At 46.5% G+C, this 19,001-nt stretch overlaps 1 protein-coding gene across 1 annotated transcript; it reads right to left on the bottom strand.

Annotated features, from left to right (window-relative positions):
* Positions 1–9,540: 9,540 nt before the first annotated feature.
* Positions 9,541–16,296, bottom strand: LOC144107442 (G2/mitotic-specific cyclin-B-like). The gene is made up of 4 exons (XM_077640438.1): positions 16,279–16,296; positions 14,328–14,573; positions 11,121–11,263; positions 9,541–9,595 (listed from the first exon to the last, which is right to left on the bottom strand). Exons 1-4 carry the CDS (start codon positions 16,294–16,296, stop codon positions 9,541–9,543), a joined length of 462 nt encoding a protein of 153 aa, XP_077496564.1.
* Positions 16,297–19,001: the final 2,705 nt, after the last annotated feature.

The raw sequence follows: 19,001 nt of genomic DNA, 5'->3' as shown, positions 1-19,001 counted from the left end.
CGTGACAAGTTTGAATAGACTAGCGGGAAGATTTTGACGCGTTAGTGTTAAAGGCCCCGTGTCGCAGAAAAACCTATATCGGCGTTGACCGGCGGCGTGGCCGAAAACTTGAGACTAAAAACACAGCCGAGATGGTTGATATTATCTGGACATGCCCAAACATAACGCAAACACGTAAGGAAAAAAGAACGGGAGAGACACTGATGCTCAGCTGGGACCCAACTACTCAATTTGCTGAAAGCGCCGCCCGTACACAATGCTTCGAGCCATTGCCTAAGCGGATGGGCAACCCCATCCTTCTTTGACAGTAGTGATTTCAATCAATCAATCAATCAATCAATAAGTCAGTCAGTCAGTCAATCAATAAGTCAGTCAGTCAGTCAATCAATCAGTCAGTCAGTCAATCAGTCAGTCAGTCAGTCAGTCAGTCAGTCAGTCAGTCAGTCAGTCAGTCAGTCAGTCAGTCAGTCAGTCAGTCAGTCAGTCAGTCAGTCAGTCAGTCAGTCAGTCAGTCGATCGATCAATCGATCAAAGAAAGTGGCCGAGAAATTGTGCCTTGGACGCCGGTCTCCCTTGAGCAGGGCTATTTGTCCTCATTTCCTGGCATAAATATTGTAGCGCACTGCATTATATAATAATTGCAGCGTACGGTCGCGGATAGTAAGAGAGACAGACGCTTCAAGTTGGCTTCAGTTCCTTTCGGTCATCGACTGGCGTGGTCAGAGTGCGGCAGCATAACGATGCAAAACAGAAGAGAGATCCCTGGCTCCGGCGGCGCCTGGCAGCCGTGCAGTGGCGGTTGCGATGAACGTGGCGCTCTTGTGGGGCACCGGGGCAGTGGTGGTGTGACCACCGATGTGCCCGCCCGCGTCTGCGTATGGGTGTCAGTTGGTTCCTGGCAAAGGACCGTTCGAGCAACTCCGCAAGCACACCGTTTTGCAACGCTATCCCGCACACATAATGCTTCAGGCAACGCCACCACGCTGTTTCGCACTGAAAATAGAATCCTCTTGACCCTGACGTCACACATGAGTAGACAGATGAGCTGGATGACGTATGTGCTATACAGCCAACAAGAAGATATGGAGAGGGGTCCGGAAATTTCCGGAAATTAAGTCCTGCGGGACATCTGTGCTTTGAGCATAGTAAGCGTTTAGGTATGGTAACCCTCGAAGAGCCGTCACATGAAATGACTAATTCGAGATTGGTTGCAAGTGTCTGTAGAATACTCTGAGGAAAGGGTTAAGTTGTATAGCAGCCCATAATAGGGTACTGCGTGCTAAAAGGACTATGCTCGAATAAGATAAAAGCATCACACAGTGGAAATACGTTCGGTTTAAGCTCATCGCGCTAGACAGGATACAAAGACGCACGAAAGACAGTTTTTGAATCGTGTCACTCACCCTTGTCCCCGTTCTCACGCGAGGCGCCGCGCAGCAGCGCGTATTCATGGACGGCGTGGTTTCGGAGGTCTGTGTTAATTAGGGCAGAAGAAGAGAGAGAGGGGGAAAGAGGTTTTTAAATATGTTTTAGTTTCGGCTAATATTGTTACGCGTTTGACTTTGACGCTTATTAAGAAGTTTTTTTAGGATATTCCTCTTGTGATATTTAAGGGTCAACAACGATTAAAAGCGAAATTGTCAGGACATCATACCTCTTTCACCCTCTTCCCCGGCGCTATCCGTATCACGTCTCATGGAGGTGTTGTCAAAACGTGTAGCCCTTGATGTAGCTTGCCGCGAGATGTCGAAGGGGTTAAAGTTCTTAATTACACTTCTATAAAAACGCTGCTAATCGGCGCCTAGAACTACAGATGTTGGCGTTGGTTGCATTGTCGAGCTTTTCGCGCTGGCTTCTGTGTCCACGTCCTCTTCGCACAAGTCGTGTACACACGACCATTTATTTGTGTTATGTTATTTATTTGTGGCTTATTTATGTTATGAGAAAGAGTACAGTGCAATGTTGCACGAGGCACTCGTTCATGATTGAGCGGTGGGTGGTAGAGGGCACGTGAATCTGTGGCAAACATTTCGTGCAGTTTTATGGTTTCCGAAGTTTGCTGGCTTGGGGCAATCGGTGGTCGAGAGTTCTCTGCTAATCTAAGGCGGAAACCTTATAAGCGTTGTTTGCAGTAATTGCCTTTAAAGTACATTTATCGAACGTGGAGGGGCCTCACTGTACATGGGTTGTGTTTCTATGGCGTTGGTGATAAAGCGATTGAACAATAAAATCTTAGTTCGTATCTTGTATTTGTGTACAAGGACGAGAATTATCGGTCGCATTGGTTTAGTACGTTTTTGGCATGCTTCACCGGAAGCATCTACAAGGGGGAACGGGGGCAACCAATCTTACTGAGATCTCAGGCATAGGTTTGGTATCATGTTGTGTTCTTTCTCCCTAATAGATTCTTGAGGCTATGGCGCTAGCCAGCGGTGTTTGTGTCTTGTGGAGAGTAAGAACATCACAAGAATATTGGAGGAGGAGCGCGGTGCCTGAAAGCTCGTGGAGGAAGATTGTTAAAAATGGCGGACGATTTAGTGTGATTAGGACAAATGCGAGTTGGGTGCACTTCGGTGTTCACTTCCGCTTCGGACTGAGGCTCGGATTTCAAGGTCAAACAGGCTTCAGACAAAGATCGACGAAATCAGACTTAAGCTACTTAAGACTTTATTTATTGTACCCTCAGGGCCAAAGGCATTACAGAGGGGAGTGGGTTAATTAGGATAAACAACAATGAAATAGAATACAGTGAAAATAGGTATTACAAAATAAATTTCCTCCAGAATAAAACAAATAACAACATTCAGAAAACGTAAATAGTATAGAAACAATGTATACAATACTGTGGAAGCAGATATAACACACAATCAACTTTCTTCAGAATAATCCATATTAGCTACAGCGTCATGAAAGATTTTATTATTAGGAATGGCGGGGATAGCGTTAATTGGTTAATGCCCATACATGCGAAATTGTTCATTCCCTACTTTATACAATCGTAGATCACTGGAAGTCTTCATACTACTCCTGTAGCAGTGGTGCAGTGGTCGAGCAATGCGCCACTGCCCTGCGATGGCATGTGCTGCCATCTGTTGGGACTTGTGCGGCACAGGTTGCTCTTCTCGAGTGACCAATCATTAGTTTAACTACCACCTGCCACGGTGGGCAGTTCACTCTGAATCGGGTGGGCAGGTTGAGGTAACACTAGACAGAAAGTGGCAGAATAGACGAGTGGCAGTCGTAGTGCTAGCACTAGCACACTATAACTGCATGCTGTGGGGCCTCCGTGAATCTCCGGATGCTCTACAGAGCATCTTTAAAGTGAGGGCGTCGACCATTAAGGATCCGCACGAAGCGTTATATTGTTTCTTTACGTGTTTTGTTCATCGCATCCGGCAGAAGGCCTCATGACTTTATTTGCTACGCGAGACGCAATCAGTACGCTCTGCAATTGTCATGATCACTCGCGGCTTCACACGATGAACCTACAGATGCGCACTTCGGATTAAGTAGCGCTTTACGTCGGATTTAAGAGAAGTGTGACTGGACACAGCTACCCGACGACGCTGCACGCTTTGTGAAAACGCGCCAAGACTTTCAGAGGTGGCAGACACTGCAGACCAAGCCAACTGGACTTATGGAGTCAAGGCAACCTTAAGTTTTGTGTTCTTAAGCTTCGGGCCGATGCTTCTTCAAAGAGGGGGTAACGGAACGAAGCGCATGTTATTTTTTCGTGTGTTTTGTTTACCGCCGCCGGCAAACGTTCTTATCACTTTTTTTGCTACCCGAGACGCAACCAGAGCTCCCTCAAAATGTCACCATCACGCGCATACGATGCTCCAGATTGTTGTCTGTGTTCACAGATCCTTGACTAGGAGCTTGCAGCCATCTTTAAATTTAAAGCGGCAGACCGAGATGGCCATTCTCTCATCGGCGCCCGTCGCTCCCTTACAAAAATGGTCTATAGATAGTTTATAGACTTCTTAGAGACTCTATTCCCTTGCTATAAATATTTATTTTTGCCCATTTATAGTCTATAGACAAAAAGTAAAGTGTATGGCCATAAATCTATAGATTGTCTATAGAATGTCTATATGATTTGTATTGCCAAGAGACTGTTCTCGAGGGTCTGTCTATAAACCTATGTAATTTGAAAATTTCAGCCAAGTGCAGAGGCTCTCAACCGCGCAGCTCGTTAACGCGCTCCAACTCACAGGGTGGCAGCATCGCTTTTCTCCAAGGACTTCGACATGAACCCCAACTGCAGAGAAAGCACAACTTGTGCCGCCATACATTTCTACGCGAGCGCTGTGAAGACATGGACTGGTGGGCGAGTTGGTCAGACATGGTTTACAAGAACCATGTGAAAACATGCCTCTGCGTCAGGCAAATTATTCTCCTCGAAACCACTGGCAGCTGCAAACGCCATGGCTCCTATATTACAGCTGCGGCCTGTTCGAGAGAGCGCGGGAGATTTTATACGTGAATGGAGTTTCGTCCATATTCGGTCCATATTTACTTAACGCTGCAGAGATTTCTGTAATCAGAGGGCAATCCATGGTTGGAATGGATGCGCTGGATTGCACGATATCAGGTATGAACGTAACTGTATACGATCGGATGAAGTTTCAGCCGATGTCGGTACAGCACAGATACTCCGAAGAGAGGTTGTGTATGTGTATCGGCAATGCAGAGCACTGTTTCGCAAAAAAAAAGGGTGTATTTGGTAGACGTAGGCAGACGTAACATGACGTTAGGAGCTACCGAGTGAACTAAGGCTCATTAGAGGCGATAAAGGAATCTGCTCGATTAGAGGCGGTAGCACTGACCCTGTTGAAGCGGAGGACGACCCCTTCTTTTTCTTCAGCTCCTTGTTCTGTGCAACGCTATCTCAAACGGAAATATAGTTCAGTAACTACAGCACTGATGAATTTTTTTCATAAACGTGAGCCATTGCTGCCTAACCTTAGGAGATGGACTGTGCCACTGAACAGTGAAACCACTCTTGAAGTTTTTAGAGGTGCATGATCTTCATTTTTATCTTGACTGCTAGACTCAAGGTGACCGTATGCCTTGCACACACTGCATTCGACTGCTCTTACGCGCCAAAATAATTTCGCTAAACAGCTGTGGCTAAAACGTATCGATGGAAAAGTCGAACACAGGTCGTCAAAGCAATTTTTTAAAGGTCACCTCGTTCGCGACAGATAGCATGTATCGTGAGCAATAGGAGAGGTGCGAAAATTTTTTGCATGAAATCTCATATTTTCTTGTTGTTTCCCAGCTAAATTTGAGAATGACTTTTGGATATTAAATGCCAAGAGAAAAACTAGTTAGAAAATTAAAAAAAACTGTGCTTGTAACACACAGCTTGGAGTAATCAATAAGTGAATCCTCGAAATTTGTTCTGTCGAAATGTTTGAGTTCTGCAGGATAATAAAATGGTATGATCAGGGAAGAAGCATAAGATATGGCAGATGTGCGGCATTCTACAGTGGAGCTTACATCAAATCCAAAACTTGACCACACTCACAGACAAGGCGATTACCACAACTATTGGCTGCTATGTACCCATATAGTCCCTGCACCGTCACTGGAGCTGCTCCTCATGCCTCCACTTCACTTCCACATTTATATTATATTTGAATTTTAAATTTGTACATCAGTGTTCGCCTGCCTCAACCACAGCATCATTATAATAAGCTTGCACTCAGATGAAATTCTGTTGTAAGCGTACTCACATAGGCACTATGCATGGAATATCTGCTTTCTTCTTTCACTCCCTCCATTAGCCCTTCCCGTAAGGCGCGGTTCAGGTGTCCAACGATGTATGAGACAGATACTGCGCCATTTCCTTTCCCCAAAAACCAATAAAAAAATCATCGCCCTCTGCAAGTTTTCAGCAGAGAGGGAACATAGTATCATTCAGTGTCAAAGATCTCATGTACATAAATAAATCACCAACGTCATCATCACCAGCAGCAGCATTCGGCACATCGTTTCTAAAGCATCTCTCGTCCATCACGGCACTTGCATGAGGAACTAAATGCCACAGGAAGAGCACCCATAGGAGGGGACTGGTGCGAAGGGATACCTGTCTGGCACGTCTCAAGCCGTGGGCCTTGTCTCTTGCCATCTTGACCTTGGCGTAAATACGTTCTACGAGCAGCGTGGCTCCCTTACCTCGGCTGGCTTGACTGAAGCACGGCCCCATTTTGCATGTTTCGTTCGCTGGTCTCTTGCGTTCCCTTTCTTTCTGGCTTAGTTTTAGTGGCTGCTTTGTGGTTAGAGGCTACCCGTTTGTATACAGGCAAGGGAATATGTCGCCTAGCCTGAACCACCGTTCGCATCTGCGAAATATTTCATTGCGTCAGTGGCCCGAATCGTGTAGAAAATCAAGATAGACACAGCGCCAACTTTTTCTCGGGTTTTTATTCGAGAGAGCATTGAAAGAGAAAGAGATGACTGCCTTCTCGGCGTCTTAGTTTCGAGGCCGGCGGGCGCCGACCCCCACTAGTGATCGCAGCGCCCCAATACGGGGAAGCAGGCACTACCACCTGCCGGAGGTATATTTGACAAACCCGGTACTTGGCGCCAATATTAGAGAGGTACGATGTAGGCACCAGTAATCATTAGTACGTGGCGCTGAATTTTGCGCTGAGGTTCGCATTAAAAGAGAAAGTAAAAATGAAAAGCGCATATAAAAACGGCATATGAAAACTGCATTTAAAAAGAGAATATGAAAAGGTTAAAGTGAAAGGTGCATATGAAAATTTAAAAAATAAAAATGAATACTTTTGAAAGTTTAAAAGGTTTAAAAGTCAAAGTGAAATATCTTCAGCAGCCATAGCAGCACTCGCGACATCCAGTAGGGAAGGTGTGTAGTCTATAGGCGCTGAGAATGGGAAAGCATGAGAAAATGTGTGCGTGAGAAAAGGAATGGGCGCATGCCAACGGGAGAATCATGGCCTTTGCCATTGAGTGGAGATCATTGAATGAATGCCAGGCCTTGCGGACACACAAGCTTTGCGGCAGGTCCAAGATCGCTGATGCAAGGCAGAGTCCACAAAGGTCCAGCTCGTAGTGTCTCCGAAGAAGAGAGTGAGGATGAAGGGCGGAGCCAAGGTTGCTTGGCCAAGGATGCGGCCATGCTCGCATTGGACCGCGGGGGCGGTGGGCCGCGTATACAGCCGGGCTGCGGGTGAAAAACAATAAGAACCGGCACTGAGAACGATATCTGAAAACACGCTCGGTGACAAGAAGTCTTATATTCTGTATTTGTACCCTCTGCCCATAACATTCTTTCTATCGCTCCTCCCCCCATTCTTTTACTCTCCCTGTGCCTTTATTCGCGCTAGTCACAGCTCAGGTGCTTCATGTTGCGATGACAGATGCCGCGGCTAGCAACATCTTTTACTTCCATTGTTATTAACAAAGAAAAAAACAAACAAACAAACAAACAGCCAATGACAACAACGACAAGACGTCGAAAATTCCAAAATTCAAAAGTATCTGTCAATGGACATCAAAACGAAGTGATTTAGCTAGGAACATTCAGCACTCTGTGCCACCGGAGCTGTCACTAAAACTCGTGTGGTAGATCATAACAGTCCAATAATTTTAAATTTTTAATGTGTTGGCTTTAGTAGATGTGTACGAGCGGAAATAACGACCGCCGTCTGTCAGTATCCAATGGAAAGGCTACGAACGAAGTTAGTATACTAATTACACGAACCTTATGTAACGGTTCATTGTTTATGGGTGTTTAAGGTCCCAAAGCGACTCAGGCTATGCGGGACGCCGTGGTGAAGGGCTCCGGAAATTTCGACCACCTGGGGTTCTCTAACGTGCACTGTCATCGCAGTATACGGGCCTCTAGAATTTCGCCTACATCGAAATTCGACCGCCGCGGCCGGGATCGAACCCGCGTCTTTCGGGTCAGCAGCCGAGCGCCATAACCACTGAGTCACCGCGGCGAACCTTAAGTAAATACCTTTCTTGTTTTAACCTGGGATATACCTAACCTCAGTGTGTCACCTCGGATATATAACGAACTTTTGTCTTAACCTCGAATATAACAAAATTTCGGGCGCAAACCTCGGACATACCAATCTTTCGCGCGTTAGCTCTGAATATAACAAAGTTTCGTGAGTCGACGTCGGACATAACGAACGTTTGGCTGCTTACGCATTCAAACGATCTACCGAGAATTGCCTAAGGGATTTCTTTCTTCAAATTGCATCCGTCATCTTGCTAGTCAGATGCGCCACGTATGAAGAAGCGGACGGTGAGCGCGCGTACAGTGCGCGGCATCTTGGCTGACTGCCGGAGATTATTACCTGGCGTGAGGACGCTCGACAGCGTACAAATGAAACACGAAACGCTAAGCGTGCGTCTGAGACGTCGAAAGAGCGAAAAGAACGTCTCGCCAAGCGGAGGCGTCAAGACGCCGAGTCGTTGCCAAACTACGAGAAGAACGTCCGACGGAGCAGGAAGAACCAGACGCGAAGACACGCCGGATGACCGATGAAACCATACGGCTGACGGCCAGTGCTTCGACAACGAGGACGTTGGAGTCCTTTCGCTACGTATATCCTGGCCTAGCTGAGCTAAGCCACTGCTGATTTTTTTCCCTCTTCTGACGCCGGAAGGCTTTTAGATGAACCGCTTGTCATTCAATAAGTTCGCACTTTCGCCAGAGCAACCACACTGTGGCGTCACACACGTGCAGAAATTGCGCGCCATCATTCGGCCGGCCGCGCGTGGCAACCACACTGCCGCACAGAAGCTATTGTGTAGGAAGAATATCGAGCGAAATGACTGGATGAAAGCGAACACAGCGTACCGAGGATTCTGCTAGTATGTAATGCTCGGAATAGATATGGGAGAGGACTAGCTAGGAGGGGCAGCCGATGGCGTCCCTCCAGCCAATGGCGTGGACCGGTTCTCAAGATGTCGCGGGCTGAAATTTAGCAGATACTAAGCAGGATAGGGAAGACGTTCCTTCCCCCATTCCAGTGGGAGCGAATGGATTGTTCGGGTTCACCCATGACACCCCAATCTCTACGACAAAGGGACACCCCAAGACAAAGGGACACCCCAAGACAAAGGGACACCCCAAGACAAAGGGACACCCCAAGACAAAGGGACACCCCAAGACAAAGGGACACCCCAAGACAAAGGGACACCCCAAGACAAAGGGACACCCCAAGACAAAGGGACACCCCAAGACAAAGGGACACCCCAAGACAAAGGGAACTGCTGTACTGCCATAAAAAAGTTGTCCGCTTGTATAACGTGAAATCGCAGGTGACTGGCAAGTGCCTTCGTGAAAGAGGATTAACCGCGACTTTATGACAGCCCTAAAGTGTTTTCAGAGAATGAAAGGAAGGCAGAACTTGCCCATCAGAAGGTTCCTTTTGCGAGCTGGCGAAGCCTCGCTGTCTTGGTCTCCGAGAAGCAGCCTACTTGCCCGAACCGAGACGACCTGTACTTCCAGTACGGAACCTGCAAGAGAAAATATCACATGCTATTGATCTGCTAGAAGCAGCCCAACACGCTCGAACTTAGCCGACCTGTACTTCCAGCCTGGAACCTGCAAGAGAAAATATCACATGCAGACCCTGAGCTCCCTCAAATGAACACAAAATAGCTGCACGAATTTTGCACCAAGGACTATGATATCAGTAGTTTGTGTGTCATAAAAAAAAATGTAGGGAATGGAAAATTCGACAACCTGGTTTCTCTTTGTAGCGATAGCTATATTGCGGTAGCATTTCGAGCCTTTAGCGTGGCGGCGCGGCCATCCTGTGGCTGCACCGCCACGCTGTCACGTGGTTGGTGACGTGGTGCGGAGCAGCTGCCGGTGGCGTGGCGCCGTGGCTCATCACGTGGTTCGTCACGTGGTTGCTCACGTGACCAAGTTCCAGTCGGGCAGCTGTAGCTATCGCGTCACTCCAGGTTTAACCAGAGCTAAACCACCGCCAATTTTTTTTTTTGACGTGCACTGACATCGCACAGTGCACGGGGCTCTAGAATTTCACTTCCACCGAAATTCGACCGCCGCGGCCAGGATTGAACCTGCGTCTTTCAGGTAAGCAGCCGAGCGCCATAACCACTCAGCCACCACGGCGGCTTGGACTGGAAAGGGGACTTGTACTCTTACAACCAATGAACAGTGCAGTGTGCATTTGTGCGCTCAGCAAACTTAAAAACCATACAGACCCAGCATTCCTCGCTTGCTTGAAGGATTAGCTTGGCCATCCATATCAGCAATGGCCGGAAGATCATCAGTGAATAACCACTGTGGTATTCCATCACGCGGTCCCAGCTGAAAATATAAAAATGCATTTGGTAGTGACGCCCGCTGCTGAACAGCAAAGTACGAACTTTAAAAGGCAATTTCAGTGATAGTGCAAAACAATTACGTTTCGGAAAATTTGAATTGTTAACCTTGGCAGGAGGTTTTATGAACTGTATTTTTTTCGTAACGCAATACTGATGCCCTACTGTGATGAAGATCTCTATACTCTAGCGTGGAACATCTGGTAGAAACGGGTTTTTGTCAGATAAAAAAATATACAAAAACAACGGCAAGCATGTGCGAGATTTCCTTCGGCTTTTTTTCCCCGAAAATATGCAAGCGTTTGACCACTGCATTGTTTCTGAAAAAGTCATCAAGCACTACTTATTTCCGACGAGCACCAAGACAGCTTCCACTAACACCAACTAGCAGGTTTGGAAGAACTTCTTGCTAGGCTAGATGGTGCATGTTGTAACAAAAGAATTGCAGCGCAACCAAGACGGACACAAGAAGGGACCACACAGGACTAGCGCTAGTACTGTGTGGTCCTTTCTTGTGCCTTTTTTTTCTATGGTATATAAAATAGAGAATATATACAATAATTATTGTGGGAAAATAAAAATAAAGTGTCCCTGCAATTTATTTTTCGTTATTTTTATTGTCCCACAATAATTTTTGTATATATTGTCTGTTTTAATGACCAGAGAAAAAAAAAGGTTGTCAGTGATAAAATGCTTAATCTAACACGTTGAGCTGCTAGTTGTGGAATCTATGTACAGTCAGCATTCCAATTTGAAGAAAGAACTCAGCTGCATACCAGTGGTGCGTCCTTCCAAGAAGCTGGAACGTGCAGTAGAGAGCGGCGGCAGCCTGCTTCGAGGGGGCAACCCATGCCATGCGGTAATCGACGAGGCAAACTTCGAGAATAAACTTGGCCGTGAGCTCCTCCTCCCTGCTTGCCTATACACGACACGAAAAGAGGTGGCAGCCAGGGCACAATTAATCCAAAGATATTTAGCAATCAAAATGGTTACCATTACATCAGCCGTGTCTGTAAGGAGCCAAGATCTAATTCTAAATGCGCGCCATGAAAAAAAGTAACAGTTCGTAGTTAAATTACAAAAGTGTCACAGTGTTTCCATTTCACAAATGAGATTTGGCAAATAAACCACCAGGACCCTTGTCAATAAGGACGAATATTTTTGTGATTGGCCTCAAGCAACAGTTTACAGAAAAGTAAGACAGGATTTTTCCATCTAAAACTTCCCAGACGTGGCAGTCGACCACGTTCGATTTCTGGGGGAATAAGTTCTGTTCTGTTGGTGAGCGCGGGATACCGTATTTACTCGACTATCGATCGCATCCCCTATTATAGCTACCAAAAAGTGCATTTTTTATGCGTTGCATATTGCAATCACTCAGTTCAGCCCTTGGGCGCGGCCGGGCAGCCACCAAACCACGTGACGTGACGTCACGACAGCCGGAGGAAAAGCTGGGCCCCAACTCGCGCGGTCGCGCGCGGCCGCAGCCACCACCTGACTCCCGGTCCTCCCGCTAGGGGCGCTGCGCCGGCGCGTGACGTCCCGGAGGAAAAGCTGGGCCCCAACTGGCGCGGTCGCGCGCGGCCGCAGCCACCACCTGACTCCCGCTCCTCCCGCTAGGGGCGCTGCGCTATCATTGACGTCACGGCATATGTATAAAAGAGCTGCGCTCCTTCGCCGGGACAGTCTTATACCCCTGTCAAACGGGCATTTCGAGGGCCCTCGAACCGATAGTCTATCGACTCAAAGGCGATCGAGCGCTGCTACACGGGCAGTTTCAATGGCGATCGAGTCAATAGCCTATCGAGTCAACGGAGCAGCACGGAACTCCATCGAGATATGCAACGCATTCTTGGCTTAACCGAGCTAAGCCTGGCCATTTTTTTTCTTCTGGTGTAATTCGGTCCCGCCTTCCTTTCGGCGTGCATTCTGCTGATAACGATACTGAATGCTTGCAGGCGCCTTGTTTTGAACGCCGGACCAACTACGCAATAATATGAAACATCTGCTGAACGTGAAGCTATAATACACCGAACAGCCAATGAGTACGTTAGGCATAACGTCCGAGAACCAATAGAAACAACGCCTGGTCACAAAGGGTTTCTCTGTTCGACCTGCTACTTCATTCACTGCCGCAACTAGTTGTGGTTGGTCACCAAGCTCAATGAGCTGTGCTTTCAAAACGAGGTCCATCCCTAGTGCCAGAAGCTTCATGATGCTCATACAGGCTTTGTCATTAGAATGTCAAAAAATTTGTATGATATTGAATGATAGGTGTATGACAAATGTATGATTTTATAAGAAAGTATCAAGGCGTATAACACCTAAATGATAATTGCAGGACATTTGTGTGAAAAACTTGAATGAGATTATTGCATTGCACGGCATTTTGTTTTTAGTAGGGACGGGCGCCGTCATATTGAGCACAGGGCTGTGCTTGTAGCACTGGAAAGAGTTGAGGATTAAGCTCCCCCACATTCTCCCCTTATTCGGCCGGTGGTCGCCGCTCGTCAGTTTATAGTCTATAGTCATAGTCTATAGTCATAGTCTATAGTCATAGTCTATAGTCATAGTCTATAGTCATAGTCTATAGTCATAGTCTATAGTCATAGTCTATAGTCATAGTCTATAGTCATAGTCTATAGTCATAGTTTATAGTCATAGTTTATAGTCAGACACAACTCAAGAACGAAGCGGGTTTTCCCCGTCAGTGTAGCGCCCTTCCAGCCAATGGCGTCAGCCGATTCTCATGAGCCTGCTGACGTGACAATGCAGGGAGTGGCCGGTGAAAGGGACAGTCCAACCATTCCATGGTCGGGGATAGTCTTCTCCCTGCATCGTCATGCCGCTCCTTGCATTGTAACGCTAGCAGGTTCATGGAAATAGGCCGACGCCATTGGCTGGATAAGGGAGTCATTTGGCGGGGAAAAGCCAATTCGTTCTTGAGATGTATCCGACTATAAAAAAACTCGAGGCTGTAGTCCTGTCTGTAGCTTACAGCTAACAGTTGTACAGTTGTAACAGCTTAGTTGTGCCCGACTACAACGCGCCGCAGGTTGTTCAGCAACGCTGGATGGCGCTGCTCGAACTGATCGAGAAACCGGCGCAACGGCTGAAGAAGGTCGCTGGTTTGGTTCCTCTCGATTCCAGATGCAAAGGTTATAGTGATCGGTGACAGCAGCGCTTCGGTGCTAGCGAAGAGTTGCATGTGGTTCAGACTAAAAGAGTGCGGTGAGGGGCTAGTTAGTACGACATTATGGAAACAATTAATAACTGCGAAAAAGGACAGGACGAGAAGAATCGCACGAGACAAGCGCATGCGCACTAACCGCTTTTATGGCTTTTGTCTTTGCGGTTGGTGCGCGTGCGATTTGTCGTCGAAGGAAGGAGGCGTTGTTGCAATAAACCAGTTGTTAGTCTGCGCTTGTCTCGTATGATTTTTCTCTCTTGTCCCGTCCTTTTTTCGCAGTTATTCATTGTTTCCATAATGGTTCAGACTCATTGACATCGAAGAGGTCGGTTTCCCGGCCGGTCAGACCCTGCGGCGGCGCGTCTGCAGTGCTCAGCGCACAACAGAGCTGCGCGGCATATTACAGAGCTGCGCGGCATATTACAGAGCTGCGCGGCATATTACAGAGCTGCGCGGCATATTACAGAGCTGCGCGGCATATTTCAGAGCTGCGCGGCATATTTCAGAGCTGTGCGGCATATGCGAAGTACACATGCTGCTTCAGATGTTAATTTTAGGGCAAGGCGCGAACGTTTTGGACGCGGCTCACTAAGGTCGTTTAAAAGTTGAAAGGATGCGAGCTCGCCCAGTCTTGGATCTAGAAATGAGCTCTTGGGGCATGCTTTTTATTAACGAGTTCCTTGACCTCTGGACTGCGCGCAGTGTGCACGAAAGACGACACAAGCAAACATTAATGTGCAACATGCCCCACTGACCCCGCTATGGAGAGAACGCAGCACCAAGCTAGACAAACCTGAGCGGCCTTGCAGTTTCGGCGCAGGAAGTTCAAGGCCAGGGGCCACGACAGGTTCCAGTTCAACGTTAGGAGAATGTCCCTCTCCATGTCAAAGAGTTCCGCCTTCTTGGTCCCTTGCACGCGGTTAATATAGTTGATGAAGTCAAGCCGCCATTTAGTGTTTTGGCGCTCTTCAAGCTTGGCCGCCACGAAGAGAGAGGCTTTCCACAGAAGATCTATCTTGTGCTTGGCTATGATGCACTCCTGCACAGGAATAATGCTGGGCATATTAAAAAATAAAAGCGCACAAAAGACAGAGCACCAGAACCACCGCTTTATTCATAAAACCTGGGGTATATGCAGGATGAAGGAAAGGCATGACACATAAATTAAAGGCAAAACACGAAACCCAAAAGAAACATGAACGCGCCGCTCGAAAATGCCGAAGAAACAAGAGCTCCTATTTTTAAAGAAAACAACACTAGGTTTACTAACGCAGCCTCGTTGCTCCTTTGCGACAAAATATGCTTCTGCGACAAAATATGCTTCTACTAAATGCAGGACAGGCGTGCCGCCGGAAAGCTCGCGAGACAGTCCTATTCGTAGCTTCCTGCATGCGCGCACATCTTCTCTCATCCCAGTTTGGAAATGACGAAAAACTAGAGCGTAGCCCAAGTAATAGTTCACTGACGTCACTCAACCTTTCGAGCCAGAAAAACCTGCTGTTGGTCTCTGATATTTGTGCGAGGTTAACCTTGTGTTTAGCGCATAATGGCCTTAGTTTCTATGCGTCATGAAAGCCAACTAAACACGCGCACAGAAGGTGGACGATATGGAAAGAGTAAGGCTTCAGATGTAAGCGAGAGTTCACGTTTGAACAGAAGGTTTGGTTTTCATTTAAACCTTGTAAGTATGCATTCGGGACAACAAGCTACTTCGCAAGTCAGTCTCGAAATTCATAGGAAAGTGCAGCGCATCAATCGCTAGAGAAAGATTGAATTATCCCTGTCACAGCAATGGCAGCACACAGTCAACGCTGCCAGCAAGAGCCATCGGCATAACCTGCAGCATGGATAGTGACGACAGTCAGCTGACTTTCTTTGCAGCCTAGAGCATTGAAGAACTAATACGGCATATGCCAAACCGGTACACAAGCACTGTAATAGTGGTAAATTATAATTAACTCGGATGTTTGCGTCTGGAAAGCAAGAAATGTTGAAATATGCAGTGGAGGCTCGGAGGATCTTTTTTTTTAATAACTGAATAATTGATATACATGAAAAATTTGGTCGGTCATCTCCACCAGTAAGCGCTGCACAACAGCAAAATTTAAGACCAAAGTTATATTGGCACAACAAATAAACAAAACACGCATATGGCGATAGGTTTTCTTCGTTTTAGAAATGTTTTCATGTTTTCAAAGCTTCGGAATTATTAAATATGCGAGTGCAACTCAAGGTTTTTCCCACAGTAAAAAGCCACTACAGTCGAAAATCGTTATAACGAAACGGTTCATAACAAAATATTCGATATAAAGAAGGAATGACGATTGCCCTTGGAAGCTCGGTCAACATGGGCTATAACGAAAGTACGGTTGTAACAAAAGTAATCGCCGGGCCCCTTCGATTTCGTTACAACGAGATGCAACTGTACTGCCAATATGAAAAGAAGCGGCCACGAGTTGTATACGGCCTAATTATCACTTCCTCCTCCAATGAAAGGAACTGCTCACCTATTTAACGAGGGATTGCTCATTATAGTACCTCGAAACATGACTTTACTCATGTCAAGGCGCCTTTCTCATGATCTTATTTCCATCTCGTTCACGTCGGACCCAGCGTTAAATTTTATAACAGGTTCAGTTTCACTTTGGGCGCTGCTTTGTGATAACAAGGTTCACATATAAGAGTAGTAGCCTGACCTAACACACAAGAGTCAGAGAGATAAAAAGAGTAGCAGCCCGACAAACCTGAATGTAGTGATCCATGATCGAGACGGCCCGAAAGAGCGTCTCAGGTATGAATCTCATGGCGCTGTGGAGCTTTATAAGCTCTTCAACACATCGGGCCCGTGTCTCGGGTTTTAGGCCACCTTGTAGGGCCATGAAAGAAGGCATGATGGGCCATTTCTTCTGTAATGAAGTGGCGTGAAAAAGAATGGCTTCAAGCACAAGCTGCAAGCATCGATTTTTGATCTGACGATGGCACATCTTGAGACCACAAATAATCTTCAAGTTGGTTCCAGTTTTAGAGGGGTTTAGGGTTAAAGGGGATTTAACAAAATTTTAAAGCTAGAAAGTTGTAACAAAGTTTCGCTTAGAAACATTGGCTGCTTGAGCCCCATTATCGATGCCTGGTATCACCACGACGTTCTTCTCATTTTGAAGATTAAGTGATCGGGCCAGCTTATAATGCAGCACACAGTGGCTCAAGGACAAGCCGGACAGAATAAAAGCTAGACATGCCCAATTCCTACCTTGCGGTTATTATTTTAATATATATATACATTATATATAACTTAAAACCAGCGTGACGAGTTCGGTACAGACATAGTTAAGGTACGAGAACGCAAGGCGTCGCCTGCTTTAATTTATTTATTTACTTATTTATTACATTACCCTCAGGGCCCATGGGCACTAGAAAGGGGTGCGCGCCATGTTTAACAAATGGAACAATCCAAAACGAGTGTAAAGAAATAACAAAGGTCAATGACAAAAATTTTAAAAATGTCAGGGGTTCAACGTGGCTTGAACCTTGTTATACGAATGAAAGCTCTGTTAAGCACGGTCTCCACTGTCTCAAATCAAAAGCCAAGGGTGAATCAAGGTCAGATACCCAATGGTCAGAATCATATGATCCCGTGGTCATCCTACCGTAGCTAGGGCCAAGGTTTGACCTTGCGAGACATTCAAGGTCATTGTTGATGCGGTGCCCACTGTCTCAAATCAAATGTCAAGGTCAGGTACCCAATGATCATATGACCACGGGGTCACACTACCAAAGCTTGGGCCATGCCACCACGCAGTTAAGTTTGGTTTGACAGTTGACCTCGTGGGGCTTTGAAGGTCATTGTTTCATCCACATCGTCCTGAGGAGTAGAGCTCGCGTTCTAAAACAGCACTCATTAGGTGAACACAAATTAAAAAAAAAATTCAAATTCAATTTTCAAAAAATGGTTACTGACAGCTGATCAGAAGAGTAAGGTTTCTTCCATAGATGTCATGAATGGAGGATGGCAGTGCACCATCAACATGAAACAAAGGCATTAAGACAAGAAATGGTTGACATTACACTGGAGTGCAGCGCAGTAGTGCGAATAGCATTTCGATAACACAATTACAAATCACTGGAAGGGCAGCACCACAGCAGAATCTTCCTCCCCGTGTTTCTAAAGTGCTTGGTTTCGCCCGCAGCGCCGAGTTAAGAAGCTCCTCTTTGAAAGCATGGCGTGATTCTTACCTCTTTCGAGAACATGTAGGCATAGTAGTTCCTCGTATATTCAGAGCAGAAATCAAACTCGCCGGGATCGTCGACACCAATGTCAGAATCAATGTCCAGCACCCTCCGCGTCGGCTGGGTGGCCCAGTACGTCCATAGCCGAGAGCCAGAGTTCCGATTGGATGTTGTGTTTCTCCGGCCGAAGTCGGATTCCTCTGCTGGATTCGGATGTAGAGCCCTCACTGCGGAGTCCAAACGTTCTGCAGATTCCTGCCAGATGAGTGAACAACAGAAACGACAACCCATTGGAAATTATAGTAACCGGACCGGCAGTACAATCTCCTCACTGCTGTTGAAGGAAGGCGCATTCAGCTAACGTGATCATTTTTATTGAAGCTCACTCAAATGCGCGCAATTCCTGCTCATATTCGAACCGCTAGATTTGTTCAGATAAAGCATTTTAATGAGGTGTAGAACAGTAGAACTACCGTATAAGCGTGAAATTAATAATAATAATAATTGTTTTTTTTGGGGGGAAAGGAAATGGCGCAGTATCTGTCTCATATATCGTTGGACACCTGAACCGCGCCGTAAGGGAAGGGATAAAGGAGGGAGTGAAAGAAGAGGAACAAATAGGTCCGTAGTGGAGGGCTCCGGAATAATTTCGACCACCTGGAGATCTTTAACGTGCACTGACATCGCACAGCACACGGGCGCCTTAACGTGAAATTAGAGACCCAGATTCTGTCATAATCATAAACCATTGTACTTAGGTAGGGTGGCTACAATCGATGCCGACAATGAAAACCGACTGCTACAGTTTTTTTTTTCCTGTCTGCAGTCAAATCTCGAAAAGATTAAGAACCATGAGGTGCTTCTATAAGCTCGTTATTGCTCGAACGTAGCTGAAGATCATGCTACTGCAGAGTTGTGCGAGAACGAGGTGATGTTTAAGTGCAAAACAGAAGCCGCAGTTTCAAAGCGCAACGTCTGCATCTCCTCAAAAAATTTCATTGGTGCACACCAAGAGATAATGGTAACGAGATTCAAAACAATCATTCAAGCATTTGGCAAAAAAAAAACGAGGCAATTTAATGTGAAGCGCACAGAGTGAACACAGTGAATTAAATTATCCACTAGACGGACAGTAACTGGCGTTCCGCCCTTCAGACATCTCCGCCCTCTCCATCAGATCACATTCCCACGGGGCACTCGCAGTAATACATGACGTACTACGTCAGCCACTCTGGACGAG

Source organism: Amblyomma americanum, chromosome 10, assembly GCF_052857255.1.
Source record: "Amblyomma americanum isolate KBUSLIRL-KWMA chromosome 10, ASM5285725v1, whole genome shotgun sequence".
Lineage (NCBI taxonomy): Eukaryota > Metazoa > Arthropoda > Arachnida > Ixodida > Ixodidae > Amblyomma > Amblyomma americanum.
Note: the sequence above shows the minus strand (reverse complement) of the source record. Positions and strands in the feature narration are given on the sequence as shown.

Coding starts and splice junctions, on each gene's coding strand:
- LOC144107442 (XM_077640438.1), bottom strand. Junction 11,264..14,327: donor GAAACTGCAAGGCCGCTCAG/GTTTGTCTAGCT, acceptor TGTCGTGTATAG/GCAAGCAGGGAGGAGGAGCT. Junction 9,596..11,120: donor CTTGGAAGGACGCACCACTG/GTATGCAGCTGA, acceptor TTTCTCTTGCAG/GTTCCAGGCTGGAAGTACAG.